The 18174-nt window shown below is 45.8% G+C and overlaps 1 protein-coding gene across 3 annotated transcripts in view; it reads right to left on the bottom strand.

Moving 5' to 3' along the window:
* Positions 1–17579, bottom strand: part of SLC24A3 (solute carrier family 24 member 3) — a 161105-nt gene extending 143526 nt beyond the window's left edge. For 2 of the 3 annotated variants that reach the window (XM_083519342.1, XM_083519343.1), the window contains exon 1: positions 16795–17082. In XM_083519342.1, coding sequence (XP_083375468.1) covers positions 16795–16951 — 157 coding nt within the window. In that variant the 5' untranslated portion in view covers positions 16952–17082. Of the gene's footprint in view, positions 1–16794; positions 17083–17553 lie in introns of those variants that run through there. The other variant, XM_083519344.1, reaches the window with a different exon arrangement.
* Positions 17580–18174: the final 595 nt, after the last annotated feature.

Below are 18174 nucleotides of genomic sequence, written 5' to 3'. Positions count from 1 at the left end.
TCAGAACATTCACTTCCTTAACAATTTACCTCTTACAAATGCAAAATCTAAACTGTTGTTGATATTCCTGGGTTTTGGCAGCTTCCAAGAGTCAAGCTGAGTTTTGCCTTTGCCTCTCACAATTCACTGCAGCAATTACAAGAGGGATGCTTCGCCTTGTGTTTGAAGGTGCCCTCTGACTGAAGGGCTTAAATTCAGTCTAAAGATAAAGAACCAAAAGAAAGGGAAGCAGAGAGTCCCTCAAACTTGCCCATCAACATGGGACACCTAGACAGCACACTGAGCAGGTTCACACATACTGTAATCTGGTCACACTCTTCCTCACTATGCTGAGATACATTGCATTTCTCCTTAAGTGATCACTATTTCTAAATTTGCATCTATACATCTACTTTAGCATATACAAATTTCATGCAAATCTGTGTTCTCTTTTGTCCCCTCCCCCTTTGGCGATGCATGCATATTTATAGCAATGTATAAACCAAGGGAGGGGGAAAGGTAGACTGAACTGGCCAGGAAAAACTATTCATTGTGCAGAACATCTGCCTGCCTGCCTATTATTGGTAACAGAGTCTCCGGCACTGCAAAAAGCCTACAAGCTGAAACAGACGGTGGAGAAATAAAGGGAGGGAGGAGGGTGGAATTTGGGAAATGTCATGTGTCAAAAGCTTGGTTACATGTGGTAATGAGTACTAAGAGGATAAGTGAAAGGCCATGCAGAAAAAGGTAAGTTTTAAAGAAGAATTTGAAGGGGGGGGGGGAGAGAGGTGGCATCACAAACATGTTCCCAGAGGCATTGGGCATATGGGGAAAATGAGTGGAGTTGCATAAAGGAGTTGGAGACTTTCATTCAGCTGAGAATGGCAGAGTTGGGGTGGCAGAGGTCACAAGCAGCTGTGGAAGAGAGGGGGCTGAGCTTAGTGGCAGAGCACACTCTGTGGATGGAGAAGGCCCAGGGTTCAGTTCCTGGTTTCTTCAGGTAAAAATGGGGGGAAATCAGGCAGTAGATGATGGCAAAGACTGCTCTGCGCCTGAGATCTTGGAGACCTGAAGCCACTCACAGCAGACGGTCCTGGACTTGGTGGACAAAACAACTAACATTTCTACTACACAACATAAAACAGGGGCCAAAGAAGTGAGTTGGGGTGGGGAGACGTGAAAGATGTGGATAGTTTTAGCAGGAAGGAGAAGACGATTGGCTTGGTTCTGGCAGGGGATGGGGAGCCAGTGAAGGAAGCTAAAAGAGGTCACATGGCCAGAGGGACGGGAGAGAGGGGTGATTTGGGAAAACCAAGGCATGAAAGAAAAGAGTCAGGCAGATTAAGGTTCCAGCAGTCAAGGTGCAGATGACCACCTGAGGACGAACCAATTTTAGCCAAGGCACAAGAAGGAATGGGTGGGAGTTTTGCAAGGTTGTAGAGGAAGAAGCAGCATGACTTGGCAGCAGATTGAATGTGGGAAGCAAACAAGAGAGAAGAGTCAAGGGATAGCAGCTAAGCCAGCATGCTTGACAAACAGATGTGAAGGATGGTACTACTGACAATACTGAGAGGAGTTGGAAAGCCATTTTAGGAGGCAAGATAAATAGTTTTATCTTCAACATGTTGAGATGACAATGAGATGTCCAAGTGGATATATCTAACAGACAACACAAATTTGAATCCTACGCTGCCTCAAGCTTATGCCCTCCAGCAACTCTTGTGACCTGAATATAAGGGCATGGATTAAATTAACAAAGGACCCATATTACAGCTACAAGCTCTTTAACTTCTCCCTTGATACCTGATGGTATGACATGTTACAGATTTTTAAAACCTATTTATATAGCCCACAAATCCCAAACATATGTTTTTACATTTTTGCCACAGTAATTTTGTGGTCTTCTAGCATTGCACTCCCACTCAAATAACACATTTAAATGTTAGGAAATCACTAGCAAGCTGTGAGCCACAGTTCCCAATGAAAGCATGCAGATTCCTTGCGCACCATGTCCATCTCTGGCCCTACAATCCTCCTCGTCAACAGAAAACACAACTCTTCTATGATGCTACTTTTGAAAAGGAATTCAGAACAACACATTGCCACTTCTATGTTACTATAATTCCTCTGGTTGTTTTAGAGGACTCTCAGTTACCTACCACGTAGTTGGAGGAAACACTATTACTGCCATTATTATGGCTATGGTTTTATGTTTGTGAATTGCAGAACTGTTTTTAGTCAGATAATGCTACATCCATTTTGAATCAAATACTTGTCAGTGGTGACCTGAGAATCAATGATCACCCTACAGCTTTTAGCATCCTGGATGTGAACATTCCTGGCAGGGAGTCCATGATTTGGTGGCGGGGAAAGGAGCAGTTACTCCACCTAGTGCAGCAGAAAAGTTTTTTCTGTCACATGGGAACATTTTGCACTTCGCAACCTGAAAGCATTGTAATACGAAGCTGTGACTGGCAGACAAAGGTGGGAGTCACACCTCAGGACAGACACCTAACTGGGGACCACTTCAAGCTAGCCCCAAAAGACAAAGGTGTGGCTGCTTAGTCTTTGCCGAGTGCAACACAGCTGGTGCAATACAGCTGATGCCTCGAGGCTGCTGCAAAGAGACAATTCAGCTGTAAGAGCTTCAGAGACACTCTGTGCGTGCACTGGGAAAGTTGTGTTTGACACCTGGCATAAGCACACACATGATCAGGCGCCCCAATTGTACACGGCCCATGTAACACGGGTCCCAATTGCATGGAAGAGTTCGTGCACATTCAAAGTGTGTGCCAAATTGCAGTCCTGCTGAGATCAAGAAGGAAAAAGAACTTCCACAAATTTGTCCGCTGGTTCTTCATTTTAGGTCAAGCAAGCCAGAGCTCATCCCACCCTTGTGTCAATCAAGGTTTACATCTGCCACTCACAAGGCTCATTCCTGTGTGCATCATCATGACTAAAAAATCCATGAGTACATAATGTGTGATTGCATTATAAAAATGCTTCCCAGACATAAACACTACAATTCAAAAGTACATTGCTTGATATGGAAGCAGCCAATGTGAATCACTCACCCACACGCTGCATTTCCTTGTGCTCCATATGGCCTATTAACCAGGGACAGTCCCTGTTTCCTGGTCCATGTCCCTATTTTGCCTTCTGGGGAGATGCTGGGATTAGATGCATTAGAGTCTTTCCAACTTCAGCCTCCTTCTAAATCTCTGAATTCGTGGCACCTTGACTAACAACAAGTACAGATCCACCTTCTCACATTATGAATGTTGCTGACTGTATTAGAGTGGATGCCATTCTATGAGCATAAACCGGTCCACTGTGCAACTATGAATGAGAAGGGGTTGGGATGTTGTAACTCGCTGGCCTGAAATTCATAGAATCATAGAGTTGGAAGAGACCACAAGGGCCATCGAGTCCAACCCCCTGCCAAGCAGGAAACACCATCAGAGCACTCCTGACATATGGTTGTCAAGCCTCTGCTTAAAGACCTCCAAAGAAGGAGACTCCACCACACTCCTTGGCAGCAAATTCCACTGTCAAACAGCTCTTACTGTCAGGAAGTTCTTCCTAATGTTTAGGTGGAATCTTCTTTCTTGTAGTTTGGATCCATTGCTCCGTGTCCGCTTCTCTGGAGCAGCAGAAAACAACCTTTCTCCCTCCTCTATATGACATCCTTTTATATATTTGAACATGGCTATCATATCACCCCTTAACCTCCTCTTCTCCAGGCTAAACATGCTCAGCTCCCTTAGCCGTTCCTCATAAGGCATCATTTCCAGGCCTTTGACCATTCTGGTTGCCCTCCTCTGGACACGTTCCAGTTTGTCAGTGTCCTTCTTGAACTGTGGTGCCCAGAACTGGACACAGTACTCCAGGTGAGGTCTGACCAGAGCAGAATACAGTGGCACTATTACTTCCCTTGATCTAGATGCTATACTCCTATTGATGCAGCCCAGAATTGCATTGGCTTTTTTAGCTGCCGCGTCACACTGTTGGCTCATGTCAAGTTTGTGGTCAACCAAGACTCCTAGATCCTTTTCACATGTACTGCTCTCAAGCCAGGTGTCACCCATCTTGTATTTGTGCCTCTCATTTTTTTTGCCCAAGTGCAATACTTTACATTTCTCCCTTGTTTGTTTTTCTCTTCTTGTTTGTTTTGGCCCAGTTCTCTAATCTGTCAAGGTCATTTTGAAGTGTGATCCTGTCCTCTGGGGTGTTAGCCACCCCTCCCAGTTTGGTGTCATCTGCAAATTTGATCAGGATGCCCTTGAGTCCATCATCCAAGTCGTTGATAAAGATGTTGAATAAGACCGGGCCCAAGACAGAACCCTGTGGTACCCCACTAGTCACTCTTCTCCAGGATGAAGAGGAACCATTGATGAGCACCCTTTGGGTTCGGTCAGTCAGCCAGTTACAAATCCACTGAGTGGTAGCATAGTCAAGACCGCATTTTACCAGCTTCTTTACAAGAATATCATGGGGCACCTTGTCAAAAGCCTTGCTGAAATTACCAGTGTCTTTCTTTGGATAGAACACAAGCGTGCCCTTTCTTGTTCCTCTTTCCCCCTGGAAAGCCACTCCAGCCCCTCTCTTTCCCATCATCACCTCTGCGGATATACCTACACTACAAGCCCCCTTGCAGTCTCTTTGATGCAGCTTTGCAGTGTCACGCTTAGATTGTCAGAATCTGTCCATCTGCTCCTTGGGATGTGGGAATCACAGTGACCATCATGTCCTTTCCAGTCTGCTTGCTTGATTGGCGTAATCTTTATTGTGTCTCTTTCAGCTGCTCTGCAAGTGTGCGTTTCCTTTCAAGGATATCCATTGCATTTTGGGGGCAGATTTTTTTGGGCAGATTCCAATATAACACAAATTATTTTTCTCCCTCTGAGGGTGAGACACACACTGTCTACTTGCAGAGAAAATCACTCCAGCTGGCTGAAGTAAAAACATTTACTATATAATAAAACCCACGTAAACTATATTTAAATAGATCTTTAATTTGAAAAATCCTGCTGATCTGCAGCGACTAACTGCTTGCTGAGTAAGATGGTTCTGCAGGAACTACTTAACTGGGTCTTTATCAAATTTCAGAAGGAAGAAAGTTACAATTGAGGGGTATTGTTAGTAGCCCATCTCCACCTCAGCTCTTAGAAGGTCTGCAATTCAAGTCCCCCATGGATGAAGCTCCTGGCACAAAATATATGCACACTCACGCATGCAACACACCCCTTTCAAATTCGGCTGGAGCATTTTTGTTCAAAGTTCCATAAACAAAAGATGAAGAATGGTGAGGTTGTGATAGGGTATTATTTTTGCAGCCTTTGCTCCCACTCTGCAAAATACATTGTCAGGTCATATCTATTTATAATCCACTTCCTAGGTTTCAAAAAAGTTTACAAGACATTTAAAGAGTTTACAAGACATTTAAAGAGTTGCTATTGACTTTTGTTTGTCCCCGTCCACTTGGTTTGCTGTCTTCACCATCTTTACTCTTTAGAAAATGACTGTAAATGTTATGGTTGTGTCAGCTTAACAAAAGTAAAAGGTTGGGATTCAATAGTTGGTCTTGGAGCATCTCAATTTGTCAAGCTACATAAGTTGCAGGTGCCGGGAAACAGAGGCAGCCATCCGAGAGGCAGCTTTTAGCCCAACACAAGGCCAAGCCAATGCTATAGTTTCCATGGCTGAAGGGCCAAGAGGTTGATGTAGGAACCACCAAGCAGGAAGACAAACAGGGAAGCAAGCAAATAAACTATTTAGAAGTGCCAGAGACAGAGTAATGACTTGCTTCAAAGGGTCACAGAAGGAGTGCAGCCTTTATAGCAGGCAATGGCATTTGACTGGCTCATCTAACTTCCATGGTCAGAAGGATTCTGGTAGGCAATGTTTATATCCTAGCATGAGCAGCCTTCAATTCTTTCCTCCAGTTTTCGTGGGATGATTTTGTCATCTAAATTGTCAGAGGTAAGATTTCAACTGGACAGGAGCAGGGAGTTAGTGAACAGTTATCATCATTATTCAATTTATATACCACCCTCAGGGCAGTTCATGCCTCTCTCCATGACTAGCAAAATTAGAAGAAATGGTGCAAAATATACAGGCATATTTGCTTGATTTCCTTCAGGTGTGCAGGAATGAGTGATAGAGCCCTTCCTTTGAATGTAGTCAGTCCCACCTCCTGTTAAGAATCAACAGTTGCAGGACAAGGCAAGATTTCTGCTTGAGAGACTGGGAGGATCACTACCAGTCAGAGAGTCCAGCTTTTAAATTCTAATGTATGAAGAAATCAGCTTTTCTTTATGCAGGATTTGTGTCGTCTTGGTGCAGAAATATTGTTAATACTTTATTGTAGCATACAGATAACCTTTAGTGATGCTAGGAAGTAATATATGCTTTATGAAGACATCATTTTTCACTGCAAATTCCTTTAAAATCTTGATGTGTGTCTGCTTTTTTAGCAAACACATGTCACAGAACAGATACTAACAGCTGTGAGTGAAAATTCCTCCCAACTGAACCCAATTTGCTTGCTCTGTGCCCTAAAATGGAAATCTGTGCAATATCTCTCCGTTGCATCCCTGGTAATTAAAATTCACAACCTTACTGCATAAAAGGAATGTTATTCGATATGCTGACTAGAAGCACACAATCCCTATTCTGGAGTTATGCTGGTTTAGGGGCTTTAGGATTGGTGAGAGCCCCTCCGTGCCAGCAGAACACTAGATATGCCACCCCCATGATAGATATGCTGATAGCGCAGCCAGATATGCCAACACAGCTGGACCACTGGTGAAGAAATGTTGACGGAATGGCCAAGATGGGAGTGGAGTTGTGGTCAGATTGGGGGGAAAGTACACTTATGCCATATTCTATACTCCAGGTGAGGGGAGCCTGTGGCCTGCCAGATGGAGGATTTGAACTCCCATCAGCTGCAGCTAGCATCAGGGATGATAGGAGCTGTTGTCCAAAAACATCTGGAGGGCCACAGGTCCATGAACCAGCTGTACTCCTTCAGCTCATGCCACATTCCAGCCAACAGCAGACCTTGACTCCAGACCCAGACATGGTGCAATAAATTTTCTTCCCACCAACTTCAATTTGTTGTTGGCATCCATCTGTCACAGAACACTAAGGAGTGCACCTCCCAGGGTGAAATCAAATTACTGTGTTAGCAGCATTGAAGTGACCTCTCCAGGACACAAGCCGAGGCAGTGTGTATGGAGGTCTTGGGCAGCCCATATGACAAGACTCCCCTCTCTCGGCCGGGCTGATGTGGTCCAAAGGAAAGCAGAGCAAGACATCTGGCAGCAGCTGGGCTGCAGGAGTTGCCAGAAGGCACCCAACCATCTCAGGCAGTGGTGTCCAAACTTTTTTCAAAGAGAGCCAGATTTGATGAAGTGAAGGACCGACCAAGGTTGTTGACCTTTTTTTAGAATTGAACCTTTTTTAAAATGATTTTACCCCAACATTGTTGAGCTTTTCTTAGGGTTATAGTAATAAAAAAGACCCATAAAACAATTTCTGAACAAAATAGAGTTAAGACAGCCAACCACGAAAGATAAAGAAACCGAGACAGTCGTTTTGTTTTGTCTCAAGCTTGATGATCTTTGTTTCTTTTGACTTCCAGAATAAATTTTGACCTATCATCCAAAAGATATTTAATATGGAAGGCTTCAGTTGTCGAGGTTTCCAACTGGGGGGCCGGATTAGGCCCTAGAAATGGACTTTGGACATGCCTGATCTCAGGGACTCCACCCCGGATTTCTGCAGGGTTTACTCCTTAGCCTTCTGCTGAGGGTACAGTGCAGCAGAGGTTAAGGGTCAGAGTTTTCCTTCTCCTAGTTTGGTTTGGCCAGCCAGTCAAGGCCATGTATGGAGTGTTAGGGGAGGCGTAGCATCTCTGGTGAGGGGACACATTGTGCTCCTTCTGGGGTAGCTTGCCCACCTTTGGTCTCCACCCTGCACTCCGCTCTCACCTGCATGCAACAGCGGCTGACATCAATAGGAATTTTTAAAAGGCCACTCTAGTGCTGAAGATCATCCTGCCACGACAAGATGATTAACTTGGGAAGACTCAACAGCAGCATCTTTGTAAGACTCAGGAAGTAAGAGGAGCAGTCCCTTCAGAACTATAAAGGGTCATAGGACACTTTACAAAGCCAACTGATGGGACCAGGTCAAGTTTAGCCTAGAAAAAAGTATACCAACAGGCGGATAGGTGTCAGAACTTGGACCACATAACATAAAAGGGAAATTCCCACCATTGGGGCCAATTCCCTTGTTACAAACGTAAGGTTTGGCTTTGGGTAAAAACTTGGTAACAATCAGGGGATATGAGAATGAAATATTTGAAGAATTTAAAAATAAGCCGAACACATTTTAATAAGACATCCTTAGTTTAGACAATTCTACTCATTAGAAAGTTGTTAGTCTCCCTCCCTCATTACTGCCTGTTGTTCACATGGAGTGTGTCAAGAGCTCTAGTTACAGGGTGATCCTGAAGTCACTCCCAATACAACTGCTATTTTGAGTAGGTCAGTGTTTCTCAAATATTTTGCGTTTCTTGCCTTACTGCTGAACTTCTTCTGCTTCCGCCTAGCTGCCCAAACCCCACCAGCACAACCCGTTTGTTCGTTTGAGAACTGCTCACGTGGGCACCTTATGAATTTTCCTTACATTATCTTGGTTTTAGATGCAGGAGGCTGGTAGGCGAACTCGCCTATCTTAAAATCCTCTTGTAAGACCTGCTCCTTAGAAGCTAAGATTCAGCAAAGTACAGACACAAGACTTCACCCAAAACCATCAAAACCTTTACAGCACAGAGAATCAAAGTACAAAAGCTACACAAGCTCAGGTCAGAATTCTCACCTGCCTCTGCTTCATTCCTAAAACATCTTTTGACATCAAAATGGGGGAAACTACAGGGAGCCGGTACATGGAAAATCCACCTAGAGATCAGAGAGAGCATTGCCCTACATAGCTGGCGAAAGATCAGTGAATTTCTTCCTTATCTAGAAATCACTTTGTAGTGTTGATGCACTCTGTTCCATGGCTTTCCCCAGAGATAGCTGCAATTCAGTAGTAGTAAAGTAAGTAACTAACAAAAACAGAAAGTACTCTGCACATCTTTCATAAGGGAAGTCCTTTGCACAGATACAAGTGATCTATGTGTATTTATAACCATGCTTTTATCCCTGACTTTTCTAACCCTAGATTCTTCTCTTAGACTGGAAGGCTTGTACAATAACTTTGAGAGAGGGGGAAAACAATGTAGCAAAGAACATCAAAGAAGCCCAGCCAAAGATAAGCATTTTTATTTTATTTGTTTAAATGGGAAAAATTAAACAAGTACTTACATTTCTCCAACTAAAGTCAATGAAATGTGGATGCATTTAACTTTGACTGGATCATTGCCTCAGTTTTCAAAGAAAGATAGGATGCATACAGGAAGACTAGTCTTTAACACATTTTTCACACAAAAATCCCAAAGTGAAGAGACATGAAATTTGTAGATGTGTTTTTCATATCTACATTCACATACACAACTTACATGAAATACTAATATGCTCACACTACTGAAATATACAGACACAGCTGACCAACAATGTGATTGTGTTCCCTACTCCTTTCTCTGCTGCATTCTTTTCTACCAACAGCACACTGCCTTATCCCTTGGCCTTGGGAACTACTGTTGAGTTTTAAAATCTTTTGAGCAACTGGAATGTACATAAACATTCCACAATACCTTATGATCTGATAGGCATGGGCACTGACCCCAACTCAGCACTTTGTAAAGCTGACCAGTTTGGAGGTTGCCAGATTCAGCTCAGAAGCCCAAGTCTATTTTGTTCCCCACACCCGAAGAGGGTGAAATCTGAAGGCATAGTAGAATCCTTCAGAGATAAAGCCTGCCAGATTACAGGCAAACAGATTCAAGGGCATTTGTGCTGGATATCTGTAAAATATGGGTTTTCTTCTAAGAAGGAATTATCTATACTTTTTTTTTTAATAATTGGATTAAATTTGCTAGCAAGGTTACCAATTTCCAGCTGCAGTTTCTTACAAGCACCCCGCTGGAGGTGGGTGCAAAAGAAATTGCTTTAAAATACAGTGGTAAAGGTAAAGGTAAAGGTAAAGGTAAAGGTACCCCTGCCCGTACGGACCAGTCTTGCCAGACTCTAGGGTTGTGCGCTCATCTCACTCTATAGGCCGGGAGCCAACGCTGTCCGAAGACACTTCCGGGTCACGTGGCCAGCGTGACAAGCTGCATCTGGCGAGCCAGAGCCGCACACGGAACGCCGTTTACCTTCCCGCTGGTAAGCGGTCCCTATTTATCTACTTGCACCCGGAGGTGCTTTCGAACTGCTAGGTGGGCAGGAGCTGGGACCGAACGACAGGAGCGCACCCCGCTGCGGGGATTCGAACCGCCGACCATGCGATCGGCAAGTCCTAGGCGCTGAGGTTTTACCCACAGCGCCACCCACTTCCCTCAAAATACAGTGGTACCTCGGGTTAAGAACTTATTTCGGTCTGGAGGTCTGTTCTTAACCCGAAGCACCACTTTAGCTGATAGGGCCTCCCGCTGCCGCTACGCCGCCGCTGCACAATTTCTGTTCTCATCCTGAAGCAAAGTTCTTAACCTGAGGTACTATTTCTGGGTTAGTGGAGTCTGTAACCTGAAGAGTATGTAACCTGAAGCTTATGTAACCCAAGGTACCACTGTACATAAGAGTTTTATGAACCATGGTATCAGGAGAAATTTGTACAGAGTCTGGGAGAAACACAAACATTTGTTGAAAAGAAAAGCACCCAGTGGTGTAGCGTGGGGGGTGCAAGGGGGGCCGGCCGCACCGGGCGCAACATCTGGGGGTTAGGGTTAGGGGGCGCAAATCCACGGGTTAGGGGGCGCAAATTACTTGCCTTGCCCCGGGTGCTGACAACCCACACTACGCCACTGAAAGCACCCCATGGTTGTCTCCAATTGAAACCATTACAATCAAAAGAATAAACATGGATAGACGGTGAGCGGTCTATAAAGATTTGTTTAACTTTTCAAGGAGTGAACCCAGATTGAAACCACTGGAAGAAGTAAGAAGCCAAGTTACTGATTGGATACAGTATCACCAATTACATGATATGTTTAAATTAGATAAGAAAAATGGCTTTTTTGACCAAAGCTCACAATTTGAAAAAGAGTTATTGATGAACAAGGAAAAATTATTGTCCATAATCTATAAACTATTATTGGAACAGGAAACAAAAGATGAGTTGATTAAAGCATCAATGACCCACTGGGTAATGGATATAGGATATAATATAAACTTAAACCTCTGGGAGAAACTTTGGAAGAATGATCTGAAATTTACTGCATGCTGCACACTGAAAGAGAATTTTATGAAAATGATCCATAGATAGTGTTTAACTTAGATTAGATTGGTTAAGATGTATAATGTGGAATTGGACTTAGTATATTGGAACTGCAAAGAAATAGAAGGAACTTTTTTCCATATATGGTGGACATGCAAAAAAGTGAAAGTATATTGGGAAATTATATATAATGAGATGAACAAAAATATTTAAAACAACTCTCCCCCCCCAAAAAAACAGAAGCATTTCTGTTAGGAATTGTTCTGATTAAGGTTCCCAGGAGTCAGAAGAACTTATTCACATATGCAACAACAGTTGCTCAGATTTTGTTAGCCCAAAAATGGAAAGTGAGAGAGGTCACTAGTAAGGAAGACTGGCAATTTAAGATGATAGAATATGCAGAATTGGCAGGTCTAACAAGTAGAATAACAGAACAAGAAGAACAGATATTTAAAGAAGAATGGGGTTTTTTTGTCGAGTTATTGAAAAAAATTGTACACAGTTAAAAATACTGGCAGTATTAAAGTAATTCAACAGTATATTTTGAACTAATGTAAGATAGGGAAACTAAATTAGATGGATATATTAAAATATGTAGGAATGGTAGATAAGTCAAATGAATCTTGGAAGGGGAGAGAGTGAAGTCAATGAACACATGGTATAATAAAAGATGTCTAATTCGAAATGTAAAAGTTAATAAAAATATTCCTTTAAAAAAGCAAAAGAAATTGCTTGATCTCCCCATGGGATTTGTGGGCAATTGGTCGGAAAACATCACAGTTGTATCTGTGGGTAAGAAACCTGCCACGCTGCAAAAAAATAAATCAAGGGGCTTTTGTGTTAGGCACCTTTAAAGTTAATTTTGAGCTGAGAAAAACTAGAAGTGGTTCATTTTCTAGGTAAAAAAAAAATCCCACTGATCAGAATCACAGAGGAGCTCTCTCGCCATCTCCTCAACCTGGCATCTTCCAGAAGCTTAGAAATATAAGTTTCATTCTCACAAATCTGCTCCATTCCCCATGAAACACTCAGCTTGGAGAGCAATGGCCCAGTCATTCCCTTCGATTACAGGACACACCTGTGAGCTACAACAGAACTTTTCCTTCACATCCTATCTCTGCTTTGGTGTTTGCTCTCCTTTCCACTATCATTGCACCCTGGTGTTATGGCATTAGCGTAAAGCTTAAAGGTTCAGCAGATGCTTCTCTGTCGCATAATTTTGATGCCTGGATCTCTTTGGGGTCCCTTCTTTGTCTCACACCAACATTGTAGAGATGTTGCATCACCTCTGACAAACTCAAAATATCTCTAAGGCCTCCTGCTTCGTCTTGAGATCTGGGGTTTGTCTGAATCTAACACACACCGCATAGTAACTGAGACACCCATTAGGGAAGACTCATTTCAATGAAATAAAGCTGGAGCTGTTATAATCAATAGCTATGGAGGTTTCAAAGACTGAAGCACATGTTTACTTTATTTAGTTGAGTTTGATTTGGGATAGAATGGGCCAAATAAAATCTGCAAATGTGCATGTTCTTTGGTGTAAGTTGATACCTCATCAAGTCTCAGTAGCATTATAGTTAGTGTCTTAAACGATTACATAAACTTTATTCTAAGAATTATTCCGAACCATATGCTGGAAAACTCAGCAGTGGCCAGAGGACTGGAGAAGATCAGTCTACATCCCAATCCCAAAGAAGGGCAGTGCCAAAGAATGATCCAACTACCGCACAATTGCGCTCATTTCACAAGGTTATGCTTAAAATTCTACAAGGCAGGCTTAAGCAGTATGTGGACCGAGAATTCCCAGAAGTGCAAGCTGGATTTCGAAAGGGCAGAGGAACCAGAGACCAAATTGCAAACATGCGCTGGATTATGGAGAAAGCTAGAGAGTTCCAGAAAAACATCTACTTCTGTTTCATTGACTATGCAAAAGCATTTGACAGTGTCGACCACAGCAAACTATGGCAAGTTCTTAAAGAAAGAAATGGGAGTGCCTGATCACCTCATCTGTCTCCTGAGAAATGTGGGACACCTCATCTGTCTCCCTCTATGTGGGACAAGAAGCTACAGTTAGAACTGGATATGGAACAACTGATTGGTTCAAAATTGGGAAAGGAGTACAGCAAGGCTGTATATTGTCTCCCTGGTTATTTAACTTATATGCAGAATTCATCATGTGAAAGGCTGGGCTGGATGAATCCCAAACCGGAATTAAGATTGCCGGAAGAAATATCAACGACCTCAGATATGCAGATGACACAACCTTGATGGCAGAAAGTGGGGAGGAATTAAAGAACCTTTTAATGAAGGTGAAAGAGGAGAGCGCAAAATATGGTCTGAAGTTCAACATAAAAAAACTAAGATGATGGCCACTGGTCCCATCACCTCCTGGCAAATAGAAGGGGAAGAAATGGAGGCAGTGAGAGATTTTACTTTCTTGGGCTCCATGTTCACTGCAGATGATTATGGAGCCTGCTCCTTGGGAGATTAAAAGATGCCTGCTCCTTGGGAGAAAGGCGATGGCAAACCTAGACAGCATCTTAAAAAGCAGAGACATCACCTTGCCAACAAAGGTCCGTATAGTTAAAGCTATGGTTTTCCCTGTAGTGATGTGTGGAAGTGAGAGCTGGACCATAAAGAAGGCTGATCCCTGAAGAATTGATGCTTTTGAATTATGGTGCTGGAGGAGACTCTTGAGAGTCCCATGGACTGCAAGAAGATCAAACCTCTCCATTCTGAAGGAAATCAGCCCTGAGTGCTCACTGGAAGGACAGATCCTGAAGCTGAGGCTCCAAAACTTTGGCCACCTCATGAGAAGAGAAGACTCCCTGGAAAAGACCCTGGTGTTGGGAAAGATGGAGGGCACAAGGAGAAGGGGACAACAAGACGTAGATAGAAACATCATCTGTGCTTGCTGAATGCAAGCTTCATTTCCTGGTAATTTCAAGGGTTTTCAGATGGCACATGTACTCTACCTGCTACGTTCAAGGAACAAACAAGAGGGGTTGGGGCTCTGTGGGCTAGCCCTCCCTCCATCACACATGCCAATCTGATGAATGTGAGAAGGGGCTCTATGGGTATGTGGCCACCAGGCATGTCAGCATCAGAAGGAAGGACTAGCTCACATGCCCCCCTTGCATGTTTCTTGCGTGCACAGGGATATATGAACTTTCCTTATACAAATAACCATTTTATAAATCAATATGGAGTGTATACAGTACTCTATTGTATCACTGCAGCTATTATTTGTGCAGTTGTAGATTAGCCTTATACATCCTAATTTTCAATGCAAGTATGGATTGCATGCCAGGATTTGGCAGATAGCATGTTCATGTTCAATACATTTTGTGGTTGTGACTGGAAAGAAGAATCAAAAGGTGTCTGAAATTAAGCATGGGTCCCTCAGCCATCAAAGTGATTGTATATCTTCTTTTTAAAAAAATCCTCTTAACATATTCCCAGCATTGCTTGATAGTATCCTACTGCAACATGAAGATATTAAACTGTCAGTCAGTTCACTTTCCCAAAGCCAAACATTTCATTATCTTCCTACAAAAATCCAGAACTGTGCACTGAGTCAGTGACTCTCATTGTATTGAAGAAATAGACAATAGCTGAAGCCAGAGGGATTTTCCTCTGTACGAAGATAGGTGGTACATTGCAAAAAGCCTTTCCCTTCACAAAATCCAACAGAGGAGATTACAAAAGAAATCTAACGAACAGCCTTTCCACTAGAGTTATGCAACTGTAGCTAAACAGTAACATTTGCAACTCCAGAAAATGTCCAGCTGCTGCCACAACACAGAACTATAACCCACATTCACCAATGGAGAGCGGCTCTGAAAAGTGGCCCCTGAAACTGACAGGTTGTCAGTTATAGAGGAGAAAAGTTTGCTTCCATTAACTGCAGGCTGTGGGGTGGACTCTCTTTCACCTTTTGCAGGGAGGCAGTGACACTCTTGAGCAGACAGGTGTCTGGAGGCGGATTTGGGATGGATGAGGGTGAATATGCTGAAGCCTAATCTAGGCAGAGGTGCTATGGGCAGGGAAACTGGCTGATCTGGATGAAGAGGTGTCACCAGCTCTGGAGGGAAATCCACTCCATCTGAAGGACCACATCTGCAGTTTGCGGGGGGAGGGGGTTACTTCTGGATTCAAGACCTGTGCAGGCAGCATTCAGGAGTGACTTTTGCCATCTTAGGCTGGCGTGTGGACACAGCTGCAGCCGTGCACCCAGGCTAGCTGTAGACGTAATGCACTTTACAACGGGCCAGCTTTAAAGACGATCCAGAAGTCTCAGCTGGTGCAAATGCATCCCTTCGTGTGCTTGTTGGGACCAGGTGATTAGAATATAGCGTGCCTATTCTATGCCAGCTGCACTTCTCGCCAGTGCATTTCTGGCCCCAGTTCAAAGTGCGAGTTTTAAGGCCTTGAATAGTTTGGGGCCAGGTACCCCAAAGGATCCACCAGTGCCCACATGAAATTGTTTGCGCTTTAAGACCAGCATTGGAGGCCCTTTTAATTTGCCCACCTTTGGACTCTGTTAGACTGGCAAGCACTGGGGCCCCCCCAGGTAGGAATGGGAAAGATCCCTGCCTGGAGAGCCACCCCCGTCAGTGCCAACAGTGCTCAGCTAGACGGATTGCTTGGCTGACTCTGTACAAGGCAGCTTTGCTTCCCCAGGTATATTCGTAGCCGCCTTAAAAACATGTATCGAATCACATACCTGGGCCCTTGTTTGAATGGGGGTATATGCAGGCTGGCCGCTGTCCAACCCAGCCTTAGGTGTGCTTAATAAGGCCACTGAAACTACTGTGATCCCAGCCAAATCCTGCCTTTTCTGTACACTACTTTTCGCAATTAGCCGGTGAGAAGAAAGGTGGACTTGGCAGGACCAGCTCAAGAGATTTCAGTTCAGGTGGAAACCCCAATGGAGACTCGCCTCCCACCGAGCATCATCCCCATGGGGCGCAGGCCAGGGGGCCAGGAATGGGGGCTGTGGCACTCCTGCCCCCCACGGCAATGGGGCTCCCGCAGGAAAAACCTCTGGGGCGGGGAGGCTTTTGTCCTACATGGGTCCGATCTGCCCCAAATCTGTCCCCCTTGTCTCTTGGATGGCGGGGTCGTGTTTCCCTCTGTCCAGCCCCACAGAGAAGGCTGTCCCTCCACAGCCCCCTTCGTGGCTGGCAGAGGCAGAAGCCGTGGGGCAGAGGCTGGGCTCCCAGCACGCGGGGAATGGAGGCGCCGGGAAACTTAAGGCGCAGCCGGAAGGGGACCGCCGCTCTCTCCGGCGGAAGGAGGAATCCGGGCAGAAGCCCCGCGCCCCGCGAGGGAGGGCAAGCGAGGGCGAGATGGGGGGCGTCTCTCGAGGGGAGCCTCTCGCCGCCCGGACCCCGCGCCCCCCGGCCCCCCGCGCCCCCCACTCACCGGCCGCGACGTCCGGGCGCGCCGCCCGCTGGCCCGCCAGCAGCAGGAGCAGCAGGAGCAGCAGCAGCAGCGAGGCCAGGAGCCCCAGCTGGCCGGCCAGCCGCTCCCTCCTCCGCCGGCGAGCGGGGCTCTTGCTCGGCGGCCGCAGCAGCAGCATCTCGGCCCGACCCGCAGCGCCAGCCCACAAGCGCCGCTGCCTGCCCGCCTGCCTGCCTGCCCGGAGAGACCGGCAGTGCCGCCTCGCCTCGGCGCCGCCTCCCCGCGCCGCTGCCGGGAGGAGAGCGCCAGGCGGCGGGGGCGAGGAGGCGCTGCGCCCTGGGCAGGGCTCCTCGGCGGCGGGGGCGAGCGCTCGGCCGGCCCGGCAGCCCCAACCGAGAGACGGGGGTCGGGGGGGGGGCGCTCGCCCGTCGCTCCGCCTCCTCGGCGTCGGGCAAGCGCGGCCTCCTTCCCTCCTGGAAGATGGAGCAGCAGCGCCGGGCAGAGCTTGGGGGACCCCCAGTGCCGGCAGCCAGAATGCGTCCCCCGCGCGCCCGGTCTTGGCCCCGGCCCCTGGTGGATTTCGGACCGAGACGGGAGGCGTCCCGGGGCGCCCCTTTCCCCTCGCAGCCCGCTACACGCCTCGGTTGTTCGCCATTTGGGGGCGGCGGGCGGCTGAACGTGTGAACGCTCGCCCGACCAGTGTTCCGTTCGGAGAAGCGGGCAGTGGAGATCCAAGAATTCTCTCCGTGGTGTTAGGTCAGGGTTGGCTCGTTCACGCACCGTCTGATGTTGCTGTCATCAGCTGCACGTGTGAACCAGTCCGGAGAGAGCCCTGGTGACCCCCTCCCCGCTAAACAGGTGTGGTAAAGGTGGCAAAGCTGAGCCCTTAAAACATTTCATTTTATGAATTCTGCATTGGCCATTGGGGGGGAAACCCCGAGAGCGAGCGGTTTTTTACAAGGTAAGATTTCCTTCACTCCAGATCAGGGCTGGTACAACTGGCACAAGCAGATCCAAGAGAGTGTCTGTTCTTTGAGGAATATTACATGAAACAGAGGGGGGTGTTGGTGGGGGTGTAAATGGCGGGGAGCACAGGCTCAGGGCACAGATTTGCATACAATTTGCATCATCATGGCTGGAGGGTGGGAGTCTCACTAGCACTGCACCCAGGCAGTATTTATAAATATGTATAAATATTATTATTATTATTAGAATCTATATACCACCCTATACCCCGGGGTCTCAGGGCGATTCACAGAATAAAATCAAGATATAAAAATATTTTTAGCGATCTATTAAAACAAAGCAGGAAGGATCAAGAACAAAAGACCCAGGACCTGGGCAGCCCCTAACATTACCCGTGAGACAGGCAGCGGATCTAAGTGGTGTGACTGGATTGCC

This window comes from Podarcis liolepis, assembly GCF_965112155.1.
Source record: "Podarcis liolepis genome assembly, chromosome: 8".
Taxonomy (NCBI): domain Eukaryota; kingdom Metazoa; phylum Chordata; class Lepidosauria; order Squamata; family Lacertidae; genus Podarcis; species Podarcis liolepis.
This window is presented reverse-complemented; position numbering and strand designations above follow the sequence as displayed.